General features: G+C 40.6%; 1 protein-coding gene across 1 annotated transcript in view; it reads right to left on the bottom strand.

Moving 5' to 3' along the window:
- The window catches only part of DNAH11 (dynein axonemal heavy chain 11), a 350,658-nt gene that overhangs the window by 95,505 nt on the left and 227,427 nt on the right, over positions 1-27,726 (bottom strand). Inside the window, exons 60-63 of the mRNA XM_043872240.1 lie at positions 27,076-27,258; positions 25,440-25,541; positions 16,916-17,050; positions 12,473-12,643 (exon numbers count right to left, since the gene is read on the bottom strand). Of these exons, the coding sequence (XP_043728175.1) occupies positions 12,473-12,643; positions 16,916-17,050; positions 25,440-25,541; positions 27,076-27,258 (591 nt within the window). The remainder of the gene's footprint in view (positions 1-12,472; positions 12,644-16,915; positions 17,051-25,439; positions 25,542-27,075; positions 27,259-27,726) is intronic.

Below are 27,726 nucleotides of genomic sequence, written 5' to 3'. Positions count from 1 at the left end.
TTCAAAGCAAATTCCTACAAGAACAGCCTGTCTTTTCTACCTACTTCCTGTGTAACTCAGTGTGATCAGCTTCTGGCTCATTACACCCTGGGGGGCAGAAAAGACTTGCATACTTCCAAGTCTGGTGACACTTTTAGTTCCTACCTATTCTCTCACTTGTCTCTATGGCTTTGGCATCACTGATCATCCCCATCTTTATACTCTTACCTCCTGTGATACCACTGTTGCCTTGGGCTTCTCCAGTCTCTGACTGCACCTTCTTCATCTTCCTCAGCTTCCTACTTACATGTCAGCACTGACTCGGCTCACTTCACTCTAAACATCTTCCCTACGTGATCTTACCACGTGTGTAGTTTCAAGAACTATCTACACATCAGTGACTCCCAAATCTCACTCTCACCCAGTAATGCTCTTGTCCAGTTCTCTACTGGTTATTGACACCTGAATGTTTTAGAGACACTTCAAAACCAATCTCTGCATTGTTTCTCCTAAAATGATTTTAATCTGAGGGAATGGCACCTGCATATGTTTACTTTCTCCCCATCAACCCTTACATTGTTGCAGCAGCTCTTCTTCCTTGCCTCCTCTGGAATCACTCTCCTGCTTGTCACATTCACTGTCATCACTTTGTTCAATTCACTGCCTTCTGGGCTATCACTCTTAATTAGTAACAAGAGTCTCTTTCCCCTCCAAGTCACTGCTTTTTCGGTGGTCAGTGTGAGCTTTTCAAATGGATAATACTGATCATGTCATAGACCCGTTTAAAATCCTTCAATGACTGCCCATGCCTAGGATTAATCTCACATTTCTTTTCTCAGCTTATTACACGGGGGTTATAATATGGCCCCTCACTGATTCTGTAATGTTTATCTACAATTTCTGATTTATAACTGTATAGTTCATCTACATTTTAAGTTATTTGACATTCTAACACTTAAATCATTTGGAACTCTTTTCATTTCCCATGAAACCATAAAGGAGAGCCCTAACTATATTTCAGCCCAAACAGTTGGTGAGTTGCGATATCACCATTTATTGGATAATCTATTACTTCCCCTACTGATCTGAAATACACACTTAAGCATACATTTATTCTAAAATATGTACTGATAGGCTGGTAGTTTGTCAAAGACTAAATACAGAGTTAGAACTCAGAAAATTCCACTCCTAGGTATATATCAAAGAGAAATAAAATGTGTCCACACACAAAAACTTGTACATGAATAATTTAACTGTTTATAGCCACATTATTCATAATAATCAAAAAGTAGAAACAAGCCAAATGACCATCAATGGATGAATGGATAAATGAAATGTGATATATCCACATTTATATTCAAATAATAAGGAATATTATTCAGTCATAGAAAGGGATAAAATACTGATACATGTTATGTCATTGATGAATCTTAAAAACATGCTAAGTGAAAGAAGTTGGTCATAAAATATCACATATGTTCATTCATATGAAATGTTCAGAACAGGTAAATTTATAGATACATGAACTAGATTAATGGTTATCTATGCCCAGTAAGGATTGGGGGATTGTGGGTGACAGCTAATGGGTATGGGGTTTACATTGAGAATGGTGAAATGCTCTAGAATTGACTGTGATGAGAGCTGCACAGTTGTGTGAATACACTAAACACCACTGAATCATATGCTTTAAATGGATGAATCATAAGGTGGATAAGTTATCTCTCAATGAAAAAAAAATACTGAACATCTACAATGTTCCAGGCACCTTTCTAGGACTGAGTAGTGAACAAAATACACAGAATACTTGCCTCCATGGATCTTACATTTTTTCTGCGGGAGAGGAAAGATGTTAACCATAACAAAGCAATGTATTAGCAAGTAATAAATGCTATAATGGAAAAAATACAGTAGAATGAGGTATGCTGAGGGATAAAGGTTGTAATCACATCTAGGAATTTGTAGTATTCTTGCCTTGAGACACCCATGCACAGTATGAAAAGGTGAAAAGATATGACACCGGAAGAGCAGCATGCCAGGTTGATAGTTGTCCAATATGCTACTGGAAAAAGTGGAGAAATAACTCCAGAAAGAATGAATAGGCTGAGCCAAAGTATAAATAATGCCCAGATGTGGATGTATTTGGTGGTGAAAGTAATGTGTCTGATCCTGTAAAGAATAATATTGTATAGGAATCTGGAATGTTATGTCCATGAATCAAGGTAAATTAGTGGTCAAACAGGAGAAGGCAAGAGAGAACACCAACATTTTAGCAATCAGTGAACTAAAATGGATGGGGACGGGCAAATTTAATTCAGATGACAATTATATTTACTACTGTGGGCAGGGATCCCTTAGAAGGAATGGAGTAGCCCTCAAAAACAACAAAAGAGTCTGAAACAGTGTGTGCTTAGTCGTTCAGTCATGTCCTACTCTGCGACCCTGTGGGTTGTAGCCCATCAGGCTCTTCTGTCTACGGGATTCTCCAGGCAAGAATACTGGAGTGGGTTGTCATTTCCTCCTCCAGATGATCTTCCCAACCCAGGGACTGAACCCAGATCTCCTGCATTGCAGGTGGATTCTTTATCGAGTAAATATTTATATAGTAAATATTATTTAAAAGTCAAAGCAAAGGCCTATCAGCATTTGGGTGCAATATCAAAAAGGACAAATAATCTCAGTTTGTTTCCAAGATCAACCATTCAACAACATCACAGCAACCCACTTCTATTTCCCAACTACTAATGCCGAAGAAACTGAAGTCCGACGGTTCTTTGAAGACTTCCAAGACCTTCTAGAACTAATATCCAAAAAAGATGTCCTTTTCAGCACAGGGGATTGGAATGCAAAATAGAATGTCAAGCATTACCTGGAGTAATAGGCAAATTTGGCATTGGAGTACAAAGTGAAGCAGGGCAAAGGCTAACAGAGTTTTGCCAAGAGAACACACTGGTCATAGCAAACACCCTCTTCTAACAACATAAGAGAAGACTCTACACACGGACATCACCAGATGGTCAATACAAAAATCAGATTGATTATATTCTTTGCAGCCAAAGATGGAGAAGCTCTATACAGTCAGCAAAAACAAGACTAGGAGCCGACTGTGGTTCAGATCGTGAACTCCTTATTGCCAAATTGAGACTTAAATTGAAGAAAGTAGGGAAAACCAATAGACCATTCAGGTATTACCTAAATCAAATCCCTCACAATTACAGTGGAAGTGACAAATAGATTCAAGGGATTATATCTGATAGACAGAGTACCTGAAGAACTATGGACAGAGGTTCACAGCATTGTATAGCAGGCGTGACCAAAACCATCCCCAAGAAAAAGAAATGCTAGAAGGCAAAATGGTTGTCTGAGGAAGTCTTACATATAGCTGAGAAAAGAAGAGACACAAAAGGCAAAGGAGAAAGGGAAAGATATATCCAACTGAATGCAGAGTTTCAGAGAACAGCAAAGAGCAATAAGAAGGCCTTTTTTTTTTTTTTAGAGTGCGTATATTTAGTTATTTTTATTTTTTTATTTTATTTTATTTTATTTTATTTTTTATTTTTTTTTTCCCAGTGGGTTTTGTCATACATTGATATGAATCAGCCATGGATTTACATGTATTCCCAATCCCGATCCCCCCTCCCACCTCCCTCTCCACCCTTCTTAAGTGAACAATTCAAAGAAACAGAGGAAACCAATAGAATGGAAAAGACTAGAGATCTTTTCAAGAAAATTGGAGATACCAAGGGAACATTTCATGCAAGTATGGGCACAATAAAAGACAGAAACAGTACGGACCTAACAGAAGCAGAAGAGATTAAGAAGAGGTGGCAAGAATACACAGAAGAACTATACAAAAAAGGTCTTAAAGACCCAGATTACCATGAATGTGTGATCACTCACCTAGAGCCAGACACCCTGAAGCGTGAAGTCAAGTGGACTTTAGGAAGCATCAGTACGAACAAAGCTAGTGGAGGTGATGGAATTTCAGCTGAGCTAATTCAAATCCTAAGAGATGATGATGTGAAAGTGCTGCACTCAATATGCCAGCAAATTAGGAATACTTAGCAGTGGCCACAGGATTGGAAAAGATCAGTGTTCATTCCAGTCCCAAAGAAGGGCAATGCCATGTTCAAACTACTATACAATTGCACTCATTTCACAAGCTAGCAAGATGATGCTCAAAATCCTTCAAGCTAGGCTTCAACAGTACATGAACCAAGAACTTCCAGATGTACAAGCTGGATTTAAAAACGGCAGAGGAAACAGAGATCAAATTGCCAACATCCTCTGGATAACAGAAAAAGGAAGGGAATTCCAGAAAAACATCTACTTCTGCTTCATTGACTATGCTAAAGCTTTTGGCTGTGTGGATCACAAGAAACTGTGGAAAATTCTTCAAGAGCTGGGAATACCAGAACACCTTATCTGCTTCCTGTTTGAACAAAGAGTCAGTTGATGGAAGTGAGTAGGGCAACTGTGTCCTAAGTGAAAACACTTCAAGACAAGAGGAAACAGCTAGTGCAAAGGGCCTGAGGCTGGAGCATATGTGGTAAATTCATGGGAGATGGCCCGGTGTGACCAGAGCAGATGAGTGAGGAAAGGAATAACAAAAAGTGAGTTACAGGGAGGTATAGTAGGTCCCCTACACGTGAATGAGTTCTATTTTGAGAGCACATTCATTAGTCCCGTTGGTTCCTAAGTCCTACAAAGTTAGCCTATCTACCCAACTAACACAACTGGCTGGGTAGCACTGTACTGTAATAGGTTTATAATACTTTTCACACAAATGATACATTAAAAAAACACACACAAAAGAAAACATTTTTAATCTTACAGTACCTTGAAAAAGTATAGTAGTACAGTATAACAATTGGTGTCAGGGGCTGGCATCAAGTGAACAGGAAAGAAGAGTTATTGACTGGAGGATGGAGAGGAGGTGGGAGATGGTGGAGCTGAAGGACTGTCAGCAATAGGAGATAGAGAGCAAGCTGCATGCCTGATGTTGATGGAACAAATGGACATTCACATCTTCGAAAGTCTGCAAGTTGAAGGTTTGTATGTAAGGGACTTACTGTAATGGGGCCAGATCACTAAGGGTTTTATAAGCATCTGCAGGGTTTCTAGCTTGTGCTCTAAGTGCAGGGGGAAGTCAACAGAGGGATTTTAGGAAAAAAAACATTACTTAATCTGACTTGCAACATATCACACTGGCTGATATATTGAGATCCGATTTGGAAGAGGCAACAAATATAGAAGCAAGGAAACCAGTTATATAGTTTTCACAGTAATTGAAGAGGAAGCTGATGGCTTGGCTGAGGATGGAAGCAGTGAAGGTGGTGAAAAGTGGTCAGATTCTGAATATATTTTAAAGGTTCAGCCCACAGAATTTCCTAGATAGACTGGATGTGGGTGTCAGAAAAAGACTGACATCAAAGTGACTCCAAAGTCTTTTAGCCTGAGTTGACACAAGGATAGACCTACCATTAAACAAATCGGGAACACTTGAGTAGAAGTTTTACGGGGAAGATCAGGAATTCAGTTTGGATGTTCTACATTTGAGACATCTTTCAGACACAGAAGGGAAGATGCCATTGTCTGGCTGCAGATATACATTTGGGAGTTAGTGGGGTCCAGGTGACATTTAAAGCCATGAACCTAGTGAAGAAGCAGCTCAAAGACTGAAGTGTAGGTCATTTCAACATGAAGAGACTGGGGCGGGGGTGTGTGTGTGCTTAGTCGCTCACTAGTGTCTGATTCTTTGTTGATCCCATGGACTGCAGCCCACCAGGTTCCTCTGTCCACGGGGATTCTCCAGGCAAGAATACCCTCCTCCAGGGGATCTTCCCAACCCAGAGATTGAACCCGGGTCTCCCGCACTGCGGGCGGATTCTTTACCATCTGAGCCATTGGGGCAGGGTGGGAAAGAAAAAAAATCAAGAAGTCTGAGAAAAACTGACCAGTGGGGTTATGTGGAAAGTGAAGGGAGGGTGATTCAAGAGAATCAAGTATTGATGGGAGGATGGAGTGATCCACTGCATCAAATTCAGTCAAGTACGATGAGAATGAAAAATGAACCACTCAACTTAGCAATGTGAAGGCAAAATCTGATAATAGGCATTTTGGTGGCATGGTGGGGATGAAAGTCTGTCTGGAGTGACTTAGAAATACGGAGGGAGGTTGTGGAGACAGTGAATATCCATTCCTCTTCTGAAGTGATGACTGTAAATGAGAGCAGAGAAATTAAGGAGTAGCTTGAGGGGCAGGGAGAGTTGAGAGAAATGTGCAGATATATTTGTTCTTAATGGGAGAAATAACTACGTGTTTGAGTGCTAGTGGGAATGATGTAGTAATGAATCAGTCCAGACAGTAAAATTGATGATGACAGCAAGGGGAGAATTTGTCTTGAATTGTCCTCAAGGAAAGGAAAGGGGATGGAAACTAGTACATAACCCAAATGGTTGGCCTTGAATAGAAGTATCAGGAGGGAAGATGGTATACTAGTAGAAATGTTAGGAGGTGATAGATGCAGTTGCATTTACACATCATCATATATTAAATATATCAAATATCTCTGCATCCTTAAATGACTCTGATCTCTATTCTAGTTTTCTATTTCCCTTGAAGACCCACGTTGTTGTAATTACTTTAGCTTTAGAATATATTTTAATATTGTGAAGTCCAAGTGCCCTCTTAATGTTTGATTCCAAAATTACATTGGTGGTATTGAAAATATATTCTTCCAGAACACTTTAGAATCATTGGGTCAAGTTAAAATATAACTCCTTTTGAAATTCTGACTTTGAGTTAAATTTGTTTATTATATTTTGGAGTTTTGATGCATTTAGAATACACAGTCTTCCTTTCTAGGAACACATTAAGGATTGTGGACTTATTTTATAAGAGTTCTCTCTAAGGTTACCTTAAATATGTACACAGGTTGCTAATAAATGATATGCTTAGCTTAGAGATTTTTTAAAAGGACACAAATAGTAGTCATTTGTTGATTGGCTAATTTATAAACTGTCAAAATCCCCAGGATACCCAAGTCAAAATGACAAGCCAGAGACACCCAGGGGAGTAAGGAGCTCTAGCAAATACCCTATATACTGTGGAGCAGGATGAAGAGTTGCTTCTTGGAAAGACAGGATGAGGCAACACTGATGAGAAAAAATTCATCAAAGAAACATTAGCATGAATAAACAATTTCAGCTCCCCTTGAACCCTGGCACATGTTCATAGATGTGATTATCTTTCCACTTTGCTGTGATTGAATCTAGAAGAAGTATAAAATAAGTAGCTCAAATGGCATCACCAACTTGATGGACACGAGTTTGAGCAAGCTCTGGGAGTTGTTGATGGACAGGGAATCATGGCATGCTACAGTCCATGGGGTCACAAAGAGTCGGACATGACTGAACGACTGAACTGAGAAACTAGAAACCTCTATTCTATAGGACAAACAGTTTTTAGGTTTTTATATAGCATTTTCTGCCAGGGGTCTTATAGACAGAAAAGTCTCTTCCAAAGGATGTCATTTATATAACTTGAAATCTCTTTCTTCCTTTAGCATACAGCTCTGCCCAGAGATGAGTGAGAATAAGCTGGTCATGTTTGAGGATCTATTTCTCAGCTGGCCTGGTGCCTGTGTACTCAAGAGACTAGCAGAGAGCATTGGGATGCCTGAAAATAGACATGGAGTCCTGAGAATTGTGGGCCCATAGAGAAACACAGGCCTGTAGTTAAAAATAAGTGTTTTCTTAACATACAGCATCAGAAAATTATCATTTTTGCTTTAGCTATATGTTTAAAGAGTTTAGACAGTTTGGATAAGCCAATTAATCTTACTCTTCACAACAAAATTTTATCTTCTGGAATTTTAAGTAAATGGGAAAATACAAGTAGATGGGAAACTTCCCAGAAACACACACACTAAATGGTGTGATTTCCTCTTGTTTTTAGACGCTAATTTTTGTCCAACGGTTTTGTGACCCCATGGACTGTGGCCCACCAGGCTCCTCTGTCCATGGGATTTCCCAGGCAAGAATACTGAAGTGGGTTGCCATTTACTCCTCCAGCGATCCTTCTGACCCAGAGATTAAACTCACGTCTCCTGAATTGGAAGACTCAGTCATCAGGGAAGCCCAAATGATGCGATATGAGCAATTAAACATCAAATTTAAAACTTAAATTTGAGACGGCAACTTTTCAATTTAAAAAATGTAAAGTGACTGATAGTATCGATAGCATGAACTTAGGCTGTTACATGATTCAAAGAGCTGGACACGACTGAGCGACTGAACTAAACTGAACTGAAGGGCTAGATATGTAATGAAGAACCTGCTTTAATCAACTGAGATACCGCAGTTCAGTACAGTTGTTCAGTCATGTCTGAAACTTTGCAACCCCATGGACTGCAGCACGCCAGGCATCCCTGTCCATCATCAACTCCCAGAGCTTACACAATCTCATGTCCATTGAGTCGGTGATGCCATCCAACCATCTCATCCTCTGTGGTCCCCTTCTCCTCCTACCTTCAATCTTTCCCAGCATCAGAGTCTTTTCAAATGAGTCAGTTCTTAACATCAGGTGGCCAAAGTATTGGAGTTTCAGCTTCAGCATCAGTCCTTCCAATGAATATTCAGGACTGATTTCTTTTAGGATGGACTGGCTGGATCTCCTTGCGGTCCAAGGGACCCTCAAGGGTCTTCTCCAACAGCGCAGTTCAAAAGCATCAATTCTTTGGCACTCAGCTTTCTTTACAGTCCAACTCTCATACATACATGACTGCTGGAAAAAACCATAGTTGTGACTAGATGGACCTTTGTTGGCAAAGTAATGTCTCTGCTTTTATATGCTGTCTAGGTTGGTCATAACTTTTCTTCCAAGGAACAAGTGTCTTTTAATTTCATGGCAGTAGACACCATCTGCAGTGATTTTGGAGCCCCAAAAATAAAGTCTCACTGTTTCCATTGCTTCCCCATCTATTTCCCACGAAGTGATGGGACCAGATGCCGTGATCATAGTTTTCTGAATGTTGAGTTTTAAGCCAACTCTGTCACTCCCCTCTTTCACTTTCATCAAGAGGCTCTTTAGCTCTTCTTCACTTTTTGCCATAAGGATAGTATCATCTGCATATCTGAGGTTATTGATATTTCTCCCAGCAATCTTGATTCCAGTTTGTGCTTCGTCCAGTCCAGTATTTCTCATGATGCATATAAGTTAAATGAGCAGGGTGACATATACAGCCATGACGTATTCCTCTCCCGATTTGGAAGCAGTCTGTTGTTCCATGTCCAGTTCTAACTGTTGCTTCTTGACCTGCATACAGATTTCTCACGAGGCAGGTCTTGGAGGGCACAAACAAAACCTTGTTTGCACCAGGACCCACGAGAAAGGAGCAGTGACCCCACAAGATACTGACCCAGACTTGCCCTTGAGTGTCCAGGAGTCTCTGGCAGAGGTGTGGGTACAGCAGTGCATGCATGGGACCTTTCGAAGGAAGTGGCCATTATCTTCATAACTTCCACCATGGTTTGGCCTCAGGTCAAATATTAGGGAGGGAAAACAACCCTGCCCATCAACAGAAAATGGGATTAAAGATTTACTGAGAATGGCACCCCCTCCCCCAACAGAGAAACACCCAAGTTCCCCCTCAGTCAATCTCTCCCATCAGGAAGCTTCCGTAAGCCTTTTATCCTTCTCCATCAGAGGGCAGACAGAATGAAAACCACAATCACAGAAAACTAACCAATCTGATCACATGGACCACAGCCTTGTCCAACTCAAGGAAATTATGAGCCATGCTGTGTAGGGCTACCCAAGACAGACAGGTCATGGTGTAGAGTTCTGACAAAATGTGGTCAACTGGAGAAGGGAATGGCAAACCACTTCAGGATTCTTGCCTTGAGAACCCCATGAACAGTATGAAAAGGCAAAAATACAGGACACTGAAAGATACACTCCCCAGGTCAGTAGGTGCCCAATATGCTACTGGAGAGCAGTGGAGAAATAACTCCAAAAAGGATGAAAAGATGGAGCCAAAGCAAAAACAACAACCAGTTGTGGATGTGACTGGTGATGGAAGTAAAGTCTGATGCTGTAAAAGCAATACTGCATAGGAACCTGGGATGTTAGGTCCATGAATCAAGGCAAATTGGAAGTGGTCAAACAGGAGAAGGCTAGAGTGAACATCAAAATTTTAGGAATCAGAAAACTAAAATGGACTGGAATGGTGAATTTAACTCAGATGGCCATTATATCTACTACTTTGGGCAAGAATCCCTTAGAAGAAATGGAGGAGCCATTATAGTCAACAAAAGAGTCTGAAATGCAGTACTTGGGTGCAATCTCAAAAATGACAGAATGATCTCTGTTTCCAAGGCAAACCATTCAATATCACAGTAATCCAAGTCTATGCCACGACCAGTAATGCTGAAAAAACTGAAGTTGAGCGGTTCCATGAAGACCTACAAGACCTTTTAGAACTAACCCTTGCAAAAAGATGTCCTTTTCATTATAGGGGACTGGAATGCAAAAGTAGGAAGTCAAGAAATACCTGGAGTAACAGGCAAATTTGGCCTTGGAATACAGAATGAAGCAGGGCAAAGGCTAATAGAGTTTTGCCAAGAGAACACACTGGTCATAGCAAACACTCTCTTCAACAACACAAGAGAAGACTCTACACATGGACATCAACAGACGGTCAATACAAAAATCAGACTGATTATATTCTTTGCAGCAAAGACAGAAAAACTCTATACAGCCAGCAAAAATAAGACTGGGAGCTGACTGTGGCTCAGATCATGATCTCCTTATTGCCAAATTCAGACTTAAATTGAAGAAAAGTAGGGAAAACCACTAGACCATTCAGGTACGACCTAAATCAAATCCCTTACGATTATACAGTGGAAGTCAAATAGATTCAAGGGATTTTAGATCTGATAGAGTGTCTGAAGAACTATTGATGGTGGTTTGTGACACTGTACAGGAGGCAGGGATCAAGACCATCCCCAAGAAAATGAAAAGCAAAAAGGCAAAATGGTTGTCTGAGGAGGCCTTACAAATAGCTGTGAATAGAAGAGAAGCGAAAAGCAAAGAAGAAAAGGAAAGATATACCCATTTGAATGCAGAGTTCCAAAGAATAGCAAGGAGTGATAAGAAAGCCTTCCTCAGTGATCAGTGCAAATAAACAGAGGAAACAATAGAATGAGAAAGACTAGAGATCTCTTCAAGAAAATTAGAGATACCAAGGGAACATTTCATGCAAAGATGGGCACAACAAAGGACAGAAATGCTATGGACCTAACAGAAGGAGAAGATATTAAGAAGAGGCAGCAAGAATACACAGAAGAACAACACAAAAAAGATCTTTATGACCCAAATAATCATGATGGTGTGATCACTCACCTAGAGCCAGACATCCTGGAATATGAAGTCAAGTGGGCCTTAGGAAGCATCACTATGAACAAAGCTAGTGGAGGTGATGCAATTCCAGTTGAGCTATTTCAAATCCTAAGAGATGATGCTGTGAAAGTGCTACAATCAATATGCCAGCAAATTTGGAAAACTCAGCAGTCGCCACAGGACTGGAAAAGGTCAGTTTTCATTCTAATTCCAAAGAAAGGCAAGGCCAAAGAATGCTCAAACTACCGCACAATTGCACTCATCTCACACACTAGCAGAGTAATGTCAAAATTCTCCAAGCCAGGCTTCAGCAATACGTGAACTGTGAACTTCCAGATGTTCAAGCTGGACTTAGAAAAGGCAGAGGAACCAGAGATCAAATTGCCAACAATTGCTGGATTATCGAAAAAGCAAGAGAGTTCCAGAAAAACATCTATTTCTGATTTATTGACTATGCCAAAGCCTTTGACTGTGTGGATCACAACAAACTATGGAGATAATACAATGCAGCATAGAAAACAGTGGCCTGGAAAGCAGTGGTCTGGTTTCCTATCTTTTGTGACCTTACCAAGTCATTTAAACTTCCCTGACTCAGTTTCTCCTTTGTACAAGGATAACCTTAAACTAGACGATCTGAAATCTCCCCAATCTATGCTTTCATTTTGCTTATGGGTGAATTTTCAGATTCAAAGTAAGCTCTTTTTATACTTACACACAAAGTGTTATACTTTTCATCTGAAAGTAGTCATTTAAAAAATCTTTAATAACCTGTGATATTTGTAACAAAAAAGTTTCACCCTGTATGCACACATGATATTCCAAATTTGATTTCAGTTAACAGTTTTGTTAAAAGCAGTTTTCCAACTATACCCCTATAGGTCATACACATAATTTTTCTGTTTTCCACCTCCCTGTTGAAACTATCGTTAAAACAAGAAAACTGCAACACACAAGAAAGACTTCCTTCAATACTAGAATTTCCAGTCATTTGAGATTACAGAGGTACAAAAATGTCTGGAACACACACTGTTTTTGTTACCGAAATTTCAGTGTGACGCTTCCAAGTGTGGCCCAGGTTAGGGACTGAGCTTACCTTCTCTTGAAGAAAGGGAACCCACATGCAGTCCACCAGTTCCTGGCGATACTGTTGTGTAAAGGAGCCAACATAAGACACATATGCTGCCGTAAGGAGAACATCTCCACAGAGTGTCTTCTCTTGAGCTTCGAAGGATTTAATAGACTGGCCCCAGCGAATCTTCTCTGACTGAAATATATGATGATTCTGATGTAACTGCAAAGTGAGGAGCAACTCAAGAAACATTTAGTGTAATTACTTTATACCTCGGTTTAAGTCTAGGTCACCCTGCACAGCCTTGATAAGGAACAGAACATGACTGGGTGGTGTAACTATGCTGACCATTCATTCATGTAAACCCATTATCATGAAGGCACTCTCGTTCTCTCGTCAGTGAAGTTTATGGTAATACAACATTAGATCTTTAACATCTCCTTTTTGTTGGATGCCCTAACTCTTCAGTTAGGCTTGAGGTTCTTCTTAAAAGGCTGATGGTCACTCTCTTGTCCCTCTACGAGCACAGGACCAAGAGCTGTGGCCAAACCTGAGTGATGTTAGGATTTTTACGGCAGCTTGGCTGTTCACCATCATTTTTGCTTTTCAGCAACGGTACTATACCTCCCTCAGCAAACATCATCTTAAACATACCAGCCATGGGTGGATTATAGAAAAAGGAAAGTGACAAACACTAGTTATGTTCATTATTTAAAACATAAAGCTTAAAAGAGCCATCTTACTAGAATTCTATTAATTGAAGAACAGTGCTGGTACTTACTAAATGTGGGTTATTTCTGCAATATAATTACTCAATCAGTGGAAGAGCTTACAGCCCATGTAAAAAGATGGAAACCAGAAGGATGTCACTAGCTTTGAAGACAGTATGCTCAAAGGATGCTATTCAACTCCTTCTATCTACATGACTAGACATTTAAAATCTGATTTCCAAGTTAAGTATGTAGAGCCCTTAATATTGGATTTGAATAAAACTGTAATAAATATCTATGGATTGACTGAACTGCAGGACACTTCACTAATTCATTTGGTTTCAATGCATGCTAAAATTTAATACCACATTCTAAGAATACGTAAATTAATAGGAACTGGAGAAATAAAACCAGCAAAATGTTGGTTAAAACAACGAAGAACCCTGTGGAAGAATTCAGCTTTTTTCATGAAAGAGGGGAGACCACAGAAAGCAAAAATAATTTATGTCAGAGCAAATTGCAATACTAGCTCCCTGCAAGCCATCACAATACCCTCAGCACTGAGGTAATGAAACTAGCAGGTGACAATGGTTATGAAATCTATTTTAAGATAGTCTGCTTTGCTCGATAAAGATCACTCCAAGTTAGCTCTATAATTAAACACTAGGCAACTTCAACTCCCTTGCCTTCTTTATAGAATTCATTAATTTCCTTCCTCAGCTATAGATAATATATCCATTAATTTTGAAGAAGAATCTCTCATTTGCCTTCCCTCTAACTTTGTTGTCTTTGGTTAGTAAATGATAAACAATAAAGGGCACCCACCTCATTCTCCAAAACAGCTTTGAAACTTGAAGATTTACTAAACGCAGACTTATCGGCGATTGAAATCGTCAATAATTTCACTATACCACCCACGCAACATAAATCATTACTGACACTGGCTAACAAGGGTTTAAGAATTGGAACATGTCCTGTAATAAATTTCTAGACAGTTAAAAATCACTATAATTTTATTCTAATGCATTATAGATTGCCTGTAATGTCATCCTGGCTGGGGTGACCCATTTCTAATTTTGAACAGCTGTTAGCTCTGGAGTTAGTTAATGATTAAATATAAATTGCCTGATTTATTAGTCTGAATGGTTGAGACTATAGCTTCCAGGTCAATGCTATATAGACAAAATCATCAGTCTTGGTGTTTTTCAGAAGTTAACTGTCTCCTGTTCTAGTCAGAAAGAATTTATCCTCAAAGGAAAAGGTCTGACATCTTCAATTAATCTTTTAAAAATATACGTATATACATACTTATATGTATTTTTTGTTAGTTAACATTATTCAGCCATTTTTCCTCTCCTTTTCTAAATCATAATCTAAATCATCATGAATAAATAAAGCCTTTGGAAGACATTGCTGTGTGCTAGAGATACAAGGTAGCAAGATACAAGATACAAGGCCTGTTTTTCCCTTGATAAAACTTTCAGACATTCTCTACTTCAAGTAAGTCTAATTAAATGGCACTTCCTCTTTTCCATAGGTCCTTATAAATGATAAACCCTTCACACTGCCCAAATCTTATCACTTCAGATGGAAGCAGGTATAAACTCTACTAGGAGCTTGCATAATTTCTCAACGGATCTAAGAAAAATGAATCTTCAAAGGGCTCCAGAATTTCTTTTCAACACAGGAGTTCTTCCCAAACTCACCCATTCATTCATTCAACAAATATCTATTGGTGCCTCCAGGGACTACTCTATATGTTTGGGATCAAGCAGTGCAGGAAACAAATGAAGTTTCCTTCTTTTGAGAGCTCATAGCCTAGAGTTAGGGGAAAAAGACTGCAAAAAAAGTATATATATTCATGCATGTATACATGTGAGTGTGTCATATGATGATACAGACTATGAAAAAATAGTAAAGCAGAGGAAACAAAAACATCTCTAGAGTGCTATGGCTGATTCTTGATGTTTGACAGAAAACCACAAAATTCTGTAAAGCAATTATCCTTCAATTGAAAAAATAAAGTGGCGAAAAAAAAAGATCTATGGAGTGGTGTGTGCATGCGTGTACTCGTGTGTGTGTGTGTATGTGTATAAGGGGCAAGGCGCATGCTTTTTAACAAAGGGAGGTCAGAGAAAACCATGTAATAAGGAGAACTTCTGGCAGATACCTGAACGAAGCATGGGACCCAGTAATATCAATGCCTGGAAAAGTGTCAGCCACATGGAGGAAAAAGGCAAAGGCCATGGGGTAGGAGAGTGACTGCAGGGTGAGGAAGAGTGAGCTGCCTGGTGAGGGTGGATCAGGGCAGAAGGTGGCAGAATGGAGGACAGAGATATCCAGGAGCCAGGTCATGGAGGGTCCTGCAGGCCTGGCAAAACCTCTGGACCATATTTTGAGTGAGACAACTAGTTATTGGAGAATTCTGAGAGAGCGGTAACATGAGTGGACTTAGTTTTTCTAACAACATCACTCAGCGGCTCTAAGGGGTGTGGACCTTGAAGGTAGTGGTGGAGGCTAGGGCGATGCTCCAGGGGGGAGAAGCTGGAGGCCTGGACCAGCGTGGAGAGGTGAAGGTGCTGAAGAGTGCTGGCATTCTGAATGGACTCTGAAGGGCGAGCCAGGATGGTATGCTGCTAGACTGAATATGGGTGTGAGGAAGAAAGCTGTAAGTCAAGGGGGAGTCTAGAGCTTTAGGCCATAACAACTAGAAGAAAAGACCAGCAGTTATTGAGACTGAACAGAGACAGTGGATCTAGCAGAATGAAGAGTGAGTTTGCATATAATAAACTATGCGTTTCAGAGGGATAATGGGTTTAAATTTGTATTAAATTTAAATTAGATTGTTAAAAGTCTACTTATAAGAAATCAGGCCAGCCTCAGCCATCCTAACTTACATTTCTCCCTCCTTTCTTGGTGAGAGAACTCTGATTCTGAAAAGACTGTTACTGTGTCCAGTACCCTGGGATGAACTGGCTAAGTCAATTATGATCACCCCATTTCCCACGTTCCCTGCCTTCTTTACATCTATCTGTGGTCACTCTGGTTCTGGCTAAACAAATAAGTGCTTTAGGCAAGTCTGCTTAAGGGGTTGCCTTAAGCAGAAAACTTGTTTTTGTTATAAAAGGAGAAAAACCTAGCTGCTACAGATTCTTCTCTCCTGCCTGAACCTGAAGGAGTAGCATCCATCTGGCACATGGCTGTAAAATGTATGAGAGTGAACAGACACGTGCTCTGACAGCAGCAGAAGGCAGCAGACAAGTCAGGGGTCTGATCACTCATTCCCTGAAACGACACTGATAATGGCCTACCTCTGCAATTTTTTTTTTAATATGTGAAAAATAAACTCCCTTTTGTTTAAGTCACTGTGAAACAACTTTTCTATCACCTTCAGCTAAATGCATGTCTAGTAGTGCAATTCTATATTTTTAGGTAGCACTTAAAAACAAGAGTTTTGAGATTCACATATCATGAAATTCACCAAGTCTTCAGTTGAGTGAGTTTTAATATATTCACAGATCCGTGCCATCATCCCCAATAATTTTAGAAGGTTTCTCTCATACAATAGAGAAACTCATACCCATCAGCAGGCACTCCCAAGTTCCTGCCCCCTTGTCCAATATAAATGATTCTTATTCCCCTTTTTGTTGTTGAGTCCATGTTTAGTCAGTCATTGTTGAGAGGAAATAAGGATAAAATCTCCAAAAGCCGATTCTTAATATTTTGGTTAGAATTTTGGAAGAAAAGGTTAACTCACCTCAAGTTCCCTCACAAGTCTGTTGGCTAGTTCAATAGTTTTGTTGGTTTGGTTCACCTCTTCTTGACAGCGAACTTTCTCAGCTATTGCCTTTTCAAACGAATCTGTGAGTCTGCTCAGATTTCTATCCAAATCCTTAAAAAAAAAAAAAAAAAGTCAAATTAACTTCTGCATTTTTAGGTAAAATGCAAACATTACAATCATCTTAAAACACCTGTTACCTTAAGGTAAATGAAACAAACTTCCTTCCCTCCTTTGCCCCTTGAGCACACGTATGTTTTGGGAGAAGATAAGAGGTTGGTGATAATAAATGCATCAGGGCAACCATGCAGTCTTCCTCTTTTCCTTCCACACTGGGCAGAGTGCAGACAGCTACCTGGGCAAGTGGACGTGCCCTGCTGACTCAAATACACTCTTGAGCGCCCAGTCCCCTCACTCATGCCTAAGCCTCAGCTTCCCTATATTAATGATGAATGTCATCTTTCTCTCTGCTGACTTCTCTTTCCACTTCTCGTGCTCCATAATTCAGGCAATGAAGAGTGTTAATTATTGAGCCCCTTTAGATCTCAACACCCTGGCCTGGCTGGCCAACCAATTTTCTCTTCTGGAAACCTGGGATTGCAAAGTTGAGGTATGTCACTGTCTTCAGCATTATAAGATCTGGGAAGATGCGCATATGTGGGAGGGCTTCATTTAGAGAGGGACCATCTTTCACCAGGGACACAGGAAAGCAGGAGAAACCAGTCCAGAGAAAGAGAAAGAAGGAAAAGGTAGCAAGGGGAGAAGTCACATGGCCCTAAACACGTTTGACAGCTTCCCACTTCCTGGATCTTGTTCCTCCAGGGACCAAGTCACACAGTTTTTTTTGCCTCAGAATGCCATGAGTATTCCTGGTCTCCGTTTTGGCTTAAGGTTTCCTAAGTGGGTTTCTATTTGTACAGCTAAAGGAGCCTTGACTAAGGGAGAAAATACTTGGGAGACTCATTATAGCATCTTGCTACCTGCAAGTTCTAACAATCCTAAATGAGATTTTTAACACTGTGCTTATAAATACGTGCAAAATTCCAAGAGACTTTAATAATCAAATTTGTAGAACATACCCTATTTATAGAGACTGTCAATATTTGTCTATAACCCAATTATTACATTATAATTTTAATTTATATCATTGAAGTCGTACTTCTTTAAAAAAAGTATATGTCATATTTAAGATTTACATATGAAACAATGTCAAATTTGTGACAAATGGTGGAGATATCATGCATCTTCAGTTAGAAATCAGGTCAAAATAAATAATATCTAGAGGTATATTTTATTAAAAATATTTATGGTTTTATAGGGCTTCCAAGGTGGCACAGTGGGTTCCCTGACAGCTCAGTTGGTAAAGAATCCCTCTGCAATGCAGGAGACCCTGATTCGATTCCTAGATCGAGAAGATCCACTGGAGTAGGGATAGGCTACCCACTCCAGTATTCTTGGGCTTCCGTTGTGGCTCAGCTGGTAAAGAATCCAACTGCAATGCGGGAGACCTGGGTTTGATCCCTGGGTTGGGAAGATCCCCTAGAGAAGGGAAAGGCCACCCACTCCAGTATTCTGGCCTAGAGAATTCCATGGACTGTATAGTCCATGGGGTTGCAAAGAGTCTGACACAACTGAGCAACTTTCACTTTCAGGGGGCACAGTGGTAAAGAACCCTCCTGTCAATGCAGGAGACACAAGAGGCGCAGGTCCAATCTCTGGGTCAGGAAGATCCCCTGGAGCAGGAAATGGTAACCCACTCTAGTATTCTTGCCAGTAAAATCCTATGGACAGAGGAGGCTGGCAGGCTACATTCCATGGGGTTACAAGAGTTGGACATGACTGAGTGTGTGAACATAAATACAAAAACACACACAGAGTACATGCTTTTATAAAATACAGAAGCTGACTTAGCTCTGGTATCAGACACCTGAGTTCATGTCTGGATTCTGCTATCAGCTAAGCAGCCTCAAGGTGGACTGTGTACTTAAGCTCTCTATGCCTCAGTTTCATTAGTTGGACACAAATGAAGCAACTTAGCATGCATGCATGCATCATCTGAAAAATGAAATAATGTCACCCATTTCATAGGGTTGACCTAGGTATATATAGACCTAACAGAAGCAGAAGAGACTAAGAAGAGATGGCAGAAATACACAGAAGAACTATACAAAAAAGGTTTTAATGACCCGGATAACCACGATGGTGTGGTCACTCACCTAGAGCCAGACATCCTGGCGTGCAAAGCCAAGTGGGCCTTAGGAAGCATTACTACAGACAAAGCTAATGGAGTTCATGGAATTTCAGCTGGGCTATTTAAAACCCTAAAAGATGATGCTGTTAATTTGGAAAATTCAGCAGTGGCCACAGCCCTGGAAGAGGTCAGTTTTCATTCCAAGCCCAAAGAAGGTCAATGCCAAAGAATGTTCAAACGACTGCACAATTGCACTCATTTCACATGTTGGCAAGGTAATGCTGAAAATCCTTCAAACTAGGCTTTAACAGTTATGTGAACCAAGAACTTTCAGATGTACAAGCTGGATTTAGAAAAGGCAGAGAAACCAGAGATCAAATTGCCAACATCCATTGGATTACAGAAAAAGCAAGGTAATTCCAGAAAAACATCTACTTCTGCTTTATTGACTATGCTAAAGCCTTAGACTGTGTAGATCACAACAAACTGGGAAATTCTTAAAGAGATGGGAATACCAGACTACCTAACCTGCCTCCTGAGAAACTTCTATGCAGGTCAAGAAGCAACTGAATGTGTAACAATGGACTGGTTCAAAATTGGGAAAGGAGTGTGTCAAGGCTGTATATTGTCATTCTCATTCTTTAATGTAAGTGCAGAGTACATCATGCAAAATGCTGGGGTGGATGAAGCACAAGCTGAAATCAAGATTGCCAGGAGAAATATCAGTAACCTCAGATGTGCAGATGACACCACTCTTATAGCACAAAGTGAAGAGGAACTAGAGCCTCCTGATGAAAGTGAAAGAGGAGAGTGAAAACGCTGGCTTAAAACTCTGCATTCGGAGGAATCAACCTGCCTGACTTCAGACTCTACTACAAAGCCACAGTCATCAAGACAGTATGGTACTGGCACAAAGACAGAAATATAGATCAATGGAACAGAACAGAAAGCCCAGAGATAAATCCACGAACCTATGGACACCTTATCTTCAACAAAGGAGGCAAGAATATACAATGGAAAAAAGACAACCTCTTTAACAAGTGGTGCTGGGAAAACTGGTCAACCACTTGTAAAAGAATGAAACTAGAACACTTTCTAACACCATACACAAAAATAAACTCAAAATGGATTAAAGATATAAATGTAAGACCAGAAACTATAAAACTCCTAGAGGAGAACATAGGCAAAACACTCTCCGACATAAATCACAGCAGGATCCTCTATGACCCACCTCCCAGAATATTGGAAATAAAAGCAAAAATAAACAAATGGGACCTAATGAAACTTAAAAGCTTTTGCACAACAAAGGAAACTATAGGCAAGGTGAAAAGACAGCCCTCAGATTGGGAGAAAATAATAGCAAATGAAGAAACAGACAAAGGATTAATCTCAAAAATATACAAGCAACTCCTGAAGCTCAATTCCAGAAAAATAAATGACCCAATCAAAAAATGGGCCAAAGAACTAAACAGACATTTCTCCAAAGAAGACATACAGATGGCTAACAAACACATGAAAAGATGCTCAACATCACTCATTATCAGAGAAATGCAAATCAAAACCACAATGAGGTACCATTACAAGCCAGTCAGGATGGCTGCTATCCAAAAGTCTACAAGCAATAAATGCTGGAGAGGGTGTGGAGAAAAGGGAACCCTCTTACACTGTTGGTGGGAATGCAAACTAGTACAGCCACTATGGAGAACAGTGTGGAGATTCCTTAAAAAACTGGAAATAGAACTGCCATATGACCCAGCAATACCACTTCTGGGCTTACACACTGAGGAAACCAGATCTGAAAGAGACACGTGCACCCCAAAGTTCATCGCAGCACTGTTTATAATAGCCAGGACATGGAAGCAACCTAGATGCCCATCAGCAGACTAATGGATAAGGAAGCTGTGGTACATATACACCATGGAATATTACTCAGCCATTAAAAAGAATTCATTTGAATCAGTTCTAATGAGATGGATGAAACTGGAACCCATCATACAGAGTGAAGTAAGCCAGAACGATAAAGACCAATACAGTATACTAGCACATATATATGGAATTTAGAATGATGGTAACGATAACCCTATATGCAAAACAGAAAAAGAGACACAGATGTACAGAACAGAATTTTGGATTCTGTGGGAGAAGGCGAGGGTGGGATATTTCGAGAGAACAGCATCGAAACATGTATATTATCTAGGGTGAAACAGATCACCAGCCCAGGCTGGATGCATGAGACAAGTGCTTGGACCTGGTGCACTGGGAAGACCCAGAAGAATTGGGTGGAGAGGGAGGTGGGAGGGGGGATCGGGATGGGGAACACATGTAACTCCATGGCTGATTCATGTCAATGTATGACAAAAACCACTACTATATTGTAAAGTAATTAGCCTCCAACTAATAAAAATAAATGGAAAAAAAAAAGAAAACTTAAAAAATATATATATATACCAAAAAAAACCCCCCCAAACTCTGCATTCAAGAAACTAAGATCATGGCATCCAGTGCCATCACTTCATGGCAAATAGAAGGGAAAACCATGGAAATAGTGATAGACTTTATTTTCCTGGGCTCCAAAATCACCGTGGATGGTGACTGCAGCCATGAAATTAAAAGATGCTTGCTCCTTGGAAGAAAAGCTATGACAAACCTAGACACCCTAATAAAAAGCAGAGATATTACATTGCTGATGAAGTTAAAACTATGGTTTGTAGTCAAAGCTGTGGTTTCTCCAGTAGTCATGTATGGATGTGAGAGTTGGACCATAAAGAAAGCTGAGCACTGAAGAATTGGTGCTTTCAAACTGTGGTGCTGGAGAAGACTCTTGAGAGTCCCCTGGACTGCGAGGAGATCAAACCAGTCAATCCTAAAGAAAATAAACCCTGAATATCCATTGGAAGGACTGATGCTGAAGCTCCAATACTTTGCCACCTGATGGAAAGAGCCAACTCATTGGAAAAGACTCAAAGCTGAGAAAGATTGAGGGCAGGAGGAGCAGGGGGCAACAGAGGCGACGAGCTGGTTGGATGGCATCACTGACTCAATAGACGTGAGTTTAAACAAACTCCAGGATACAGTGAAGGATAGGGAAGCCTGGTGTGCTGTAGTCCATGGGGTCACAGAGTCAGACAGGACTGAGCGACTCATCAACAATTCACATACCTAAGGTATAAGCTGATATACCGTTTCCTTTTGTAAAGCTGGGTTGGAGACTGGGTATTGGGAGACCATGGGCTCCTGCACTTGTTTCTCTGCCTCTCGTGAAGAGGTACTGACAGCTCTTGCTCTGGACTATCTTCCGCAAGGTATATGCAGAGCAAATAGGCTTCAGAAATAGAGCCAGTGTTTCTCTCAGGGCATAGGACAGAAGTACTCCTGTGCCAGAGTACTAAAGATGTGTTTCTCTGTGGGACAAAAGTTGGGCAGATTTACTCGCAGCTTTCTTTATAGGGGGTGTTTCCTAAGCTTGTGATACCTCAGCTATGACACAAACCCACTGTGAACTGCCTCAGCTGACCCACTGTGCGTCACGGCCATGGGGGCTGGGGGAGCTGAGGCCCACACGAGGCTCACACTGCTCGCTGTGCTGTGGGTAATGCAGCCCTCTGCTCTCTGACCCACTCAGCCCATATCCCTCCATCTTCTGCCCAGCATCTGTGAAACAGCGGTGGGTAACCTGTCAGCCTGTGAGTAGGGTAGAATCTTGGTTGCTTCACAGTTCTGGACAGGCCCTGGCCTCTCAGGTTCTAGAAATAAATGGGAGGTGGGGGGAGGACTTAGTCCGAAGACCCCAGCCCACCAGACACCCTAAAACCAGTGTTCTCCAGCTGAAGTGTGCACCAGAACCACCTGGAGAGTTTGATCAAATCCACAATTCCTGGATTCCCTGCCAGGGTTGCTCATTCAGTGAATCTGACAGTCTGGATCTCTAATGAGTTCCCAGGTGACACTGATGCTTCTGTGGTCGAGAGAACGCACTCTGAGAATCACTACCCTAAAGAGACAAATCTGCACATTTTCATGGTCATCCTTAGATCCTGTATGTGTCAAAGACAAGATGGCCTAAGCAGGTTTATTTTGTTTTGTTTTTTTCCCCACTCAGCCTTCAATATGAGGCCATCTTTTAGTCTGAAACTAGAGATAAAAACTTTGAAAGAATATACAAAGTCTAATACTAGTTAATGAATGAATTTCCTAAATGATGGTAGACACAGCCCTGCTTTTCTAGGTGAGAAGGCAACAGAAAGCATAGATAAGGAGGAGGGAAAGGCCATGAGAGAGAAGGAAACAGAGGCTGAAGGAGATGAAAGCAAAGCTAGCAAAAATTATCATGACAAACCTTGACTCAAACCTTGGGCTCAAACCTTGACTTGACTCTGTACCAACAGACAGAAACTATGCAGAGTTTGACTTTGTGGCCGGACCAGTCTTCATAGCAAATTGTTTTTTACTTCAAATTTCCAACAAAGGATATTCTCCCATATAACCACCATATAACCATAATTCACCTCCTCAGAGACCCATGGTAGGATTTCCTCCAAGATGGGAGCATGCTCCTTCAGGTCTCCCCTCAACTCTTTCTGCTCCTAGAGACCATCTCTAGCCAAACTAAGCTAAAGAGAATCTCCTGAAAATGGGAGAGCTCTTTCAATGAAAGGAAAGGCACAGAATCACACACAGGCTCCTAGGAGCTCCAGAGAGACTTGGGGGCAGGAACGAAATACTTGAAAGCTTCCTCTGGACACTGTCCTACCATACATGAACTTTATTTTCAGTCTCATTCTCTGGCTACTGATTTGATTCTAGAGATTGGGGGAGTGAAACTGGCAAAGCTTGGATCACATAACCAGGCTTCAGCTAGGACAGAAAAAGGTACCCATGATCGAAGTCCTACCTGAGTGTATCCAATGAGGAAAGGTAATTTTCCAAAGATAAACCAGTCTGTTGCCACCCAAAGAAGGTAGGTTGGATGCTGGTAGCCAAAATACATCACAGATGCCCCACCTTGAGAGTTGGCTGTTATTCATGAAGTGACAGCTAAGAAACTGAAGCGCTGAGGATTTCCCTCGGTGGCCAGGGTTACCCAGCCTTGCCACTCTGACTGTACCACTCCATGCTACCACGTCAGCACCTCCAACTCATCATCTCTAGTCTGCATGTGCCCCTCCCCCCACCATGTCATCAGCAGCCTTGAATCCATGGACTTGTCAAGTCTACCAAGTGCTTCTTCTTGTCTCCACTGTAGCTGTCCCTGCCTTAGCTGAGGCCCTCGGAGGACCCACAGTGGCACTTCTAACTTGTCTTTCTGCAGTTAGCCTCTTCTCTTCCTCCAGCTTCCATTCAGTTGATGAAAAGTGACCATGCCATTAACCTATTAAAATCTTTCAAAGGCTCAATACCAAGGTCAGATAAGATTTAAATTCTGCAGCATGAAAGGCAGAGAAGGCTTTTGCTCAACTTTTGCAACTTCATCTTTCATTCCTCCTTACTATTCCTAACCATCCCCCAGACACTCATGTTAGGGTTCTGGCCTACTAGGACTCATGAAGTCTACCAACTGCTTCTTCCCTCTTTTCTTCACTTTTTTTTTAATCACAAACACCTTTCCTGATTTTGTTATCCTTGGTGACTCACAAGTAATTTTTGCAGCTCATATCAAATACACCTTCATTATGAAACTTACCCTAATTTCTCTAGGCTCTTTTTTGGCGCTCCTATTGCATTCTGGATATAGTCACACATATACTTGTAGCATCAAATGACAATGATCTGTTATGTACTTGTAGAGATAGTCAAGGTGATAATATTTGCAGTTAGCATTTTCTAATCACATACTATATGCCAAGCACCATGCTAAATTCTCATTATGAATTACTCTCATTTTATCTTCATGATCTACCTAAGAAGTAAATGCTATTACAGTACCAATTTATCAGATGAGAAAAAAGAGGCTCAGAGAGGTTAACTAACATGTGCTGGGTGAAACAGTAAATAGTGGAGTCTGGATGTAAACCCAGACACTTTGGTTCCAGAATCCTTGCTTTAAATCCCTGAACGCTATCCTCGTTCTACTGCCAGACCATGAAAGTTTCTTAAGTGCAGAAATCATGAAAGTCCCCTTTCCAGCTCGGTGTCCAGCATCCAGCAGGCGAGGAGTGTCTATTGAAGAAGAATATAAATGAATATACTCATGAAAGGTCCAATTCCTTCCTGAGCGGTAGGTCTCAGAGATGGCCCTGTCTGAAGGTGGGATCCTAAGGGCGGGGCGGGGTTCCACCACTTAGGAACTTCTTCTGTGCTGGAGCCTGTACTTACCGCTAGCTTTTTCCTGATAGCCTCCAATTTCTCAGTAGCTGCAGCCAGTTCTAAGTTTGCTTGGGCTAATGCTTGGCGTTTGGGCTCCACGTCACAGTAGACCTGAAAAGCCACATAAGGGTTATTTCACAAGGCAATGAAGATGCAAACAGGGCAAGTAATCAGTCTTCTATTTCCTGGAAGCTTTACAATTAAAATCTCTAATTCACCTAGAAATTTGGTGTTTACTTTTAGTCATGGTAACACCTAATGGCAGAACAAAAATTCATATAGCCTTCGAAATTTTCTCTGCTTGTCCATTACTCACTCATTTGTTATGGACATTAGAGTGATAAGCACTAGCATAAAATGCTACACAGGCCACATATCATTATGATATAAAATTAATTTTTCATAAAATTTGGAGACAACCCTCATTATCACCAGAAATTGTCGAGTATAGCAACTACAGCTAAAGGTGGGATCATGTCTAGCCTTAAAGGCAGAAAATTGGTGTGGAGAAATTCTCTGAACCCAGAAAGAAACATGAGAGATAACCCTCACACAGTATAACGTTAACCACACTAACACTTTTTTTTTTTTTCTCTAAGTTCCTGGCCAACTTAAAGGTTATCTGAATGGGTGATTTAAGCATTTGAGTGGATCAAATATTCTGTTGGGCAGGGAGAAAGGAAATTAAATTTTCTATGTCATAGCAAAACAACAGAGAACACAGCAATGGTCCAGTGCTGGGCTTGTCTTTCCACCGAGGGTGTGAGGCCAGCGCAGCGGTGAGGTGTGCTATTATGGAGCGAGGCTGCCCATCAGCCGTGATCTGCCTGCAGTCTGGCCTGATACAGGTTTCCACTAAAGAGAGACGGACAGGGTCCTATTCCCATGGGTCCTTCCCAGAGTGAAGGACATACCCTAGTTTTCTGAAAATCGTTCTGGGAAAGACAGTGGCATCTCCTCAGCAATTCTACCTTTGAATATAACACACAAGACTTAAAGACAGAAATGAGTCAGTTCTTCCTGGCAAAGGGCCATGCATGTTCCCTTTTCACATCCAGTCCTTTGCTAAGTGTTTGGGACACAACTGGCAAGACAAGTACTTGATAAATAAATGATTAACTGAAATGATCATCTATCTCTATTTGGCCCAAAAGTACAAACTTTAGAATAGACCGCATACAGTCAAAAACACATTTGTCATTAAAATATGAAAGTCCTCCAAAGGTTATTTCTCATCTCATTAAGTCTACTTGTAGCTGGTGTAAATTTCTGCTTTGAGAGCAGGGATGAAATTTAATTAAACATGAAGTCAGATTTGCAGTTGTTTCAAGTCAACAACTGAAATATTTCAATATAAATAAATATAATTACTCTACCCAAATGTTTTTATCTAATCAAATCAAATTTAATTGCTGCTATTTGATCTAAAGAAGTTACTCTACCCTAAAAAAGCATGGCTTCCAACATTTCAGCTATCCTCCTTTAGAGAATTACGATTAATCTGATGGTTTCATGTCTTATTCTTTGAACTTTATCTTATAATTAAATATCAAATTATTTTACATTTTTTGCTGGCCTAGAAATTAATATATATATGATGCTTCCTGAATAACACCCATAAACCATCTGGTCAGGCCTGATACACCTCGTAGAATTTCATGATGTTGATGACCCAGGCGCAGAGACCAGCTGCTGCAAAAGATTTGGTCCGAATCAGGTTTGGGTTGAACTCGGGGTCTTTCAAATACTGTTCCTTCACCACTCTTAGACAATTCTCTGGAATGTGCTCTTTGTCATAGTTAATTAACGCTTGCAGAAAATCATCCACCTGTAAAGCAAAAAAGACTTACTGCAATGAGCCATTTGTGCTGCAGAGAAAATTCCAAGATCAAAAGTTAAAATCAGCTTTTAGGATTCACATCACAAAGGCAAAATTGGCAAGCTGCATTTATCCCACTGTTTGACTTTTTCAGTCTTTACAGTCTAAAGCTAGAATTAGCAATGGACACTTTTAAAATCCCTTCTATCCCAGGGTAAAATATTCAGTCTTTGCACAGGAGGCATTCACATTTTGAAGAAAAGAAAGGCAGAAAAGAAAAAGGAAAGCACATACCCCAAAGCCCCTTTGCTTCACCTTCTTGTGCATTAGTAACATTTTCCAACAGAAGAAACCCATGTAATTTTCTCCCTCCTACACTTAACTGCTTTCGTAATTTTGAAAATAATTAGCAACCTTCCAACTGCTGCTGGTGCTGCTCTAGGTGTGCTCCAACCCCACGCTAATCTCCAACCTGGC

Source organism: Cervus elaphus, chromosome 18 (assembly GCF_910594005.1).
Source record: "Cervus elaphus chromosome 18, mCerEla1.1, whole genome shotgun sequence".
Classification (NCBI taxonomy): domain Eukaryota; kingdom Metazoa; phylum Chordata; class Mammalia; order Artiodactyla; family Cervidae; genus Cervus; species Cervus elaphus.
Note: the sequence above shows the minus strand (reverse complement) of the source record. Positions and strands in the feature narration are given on the sequence as shown.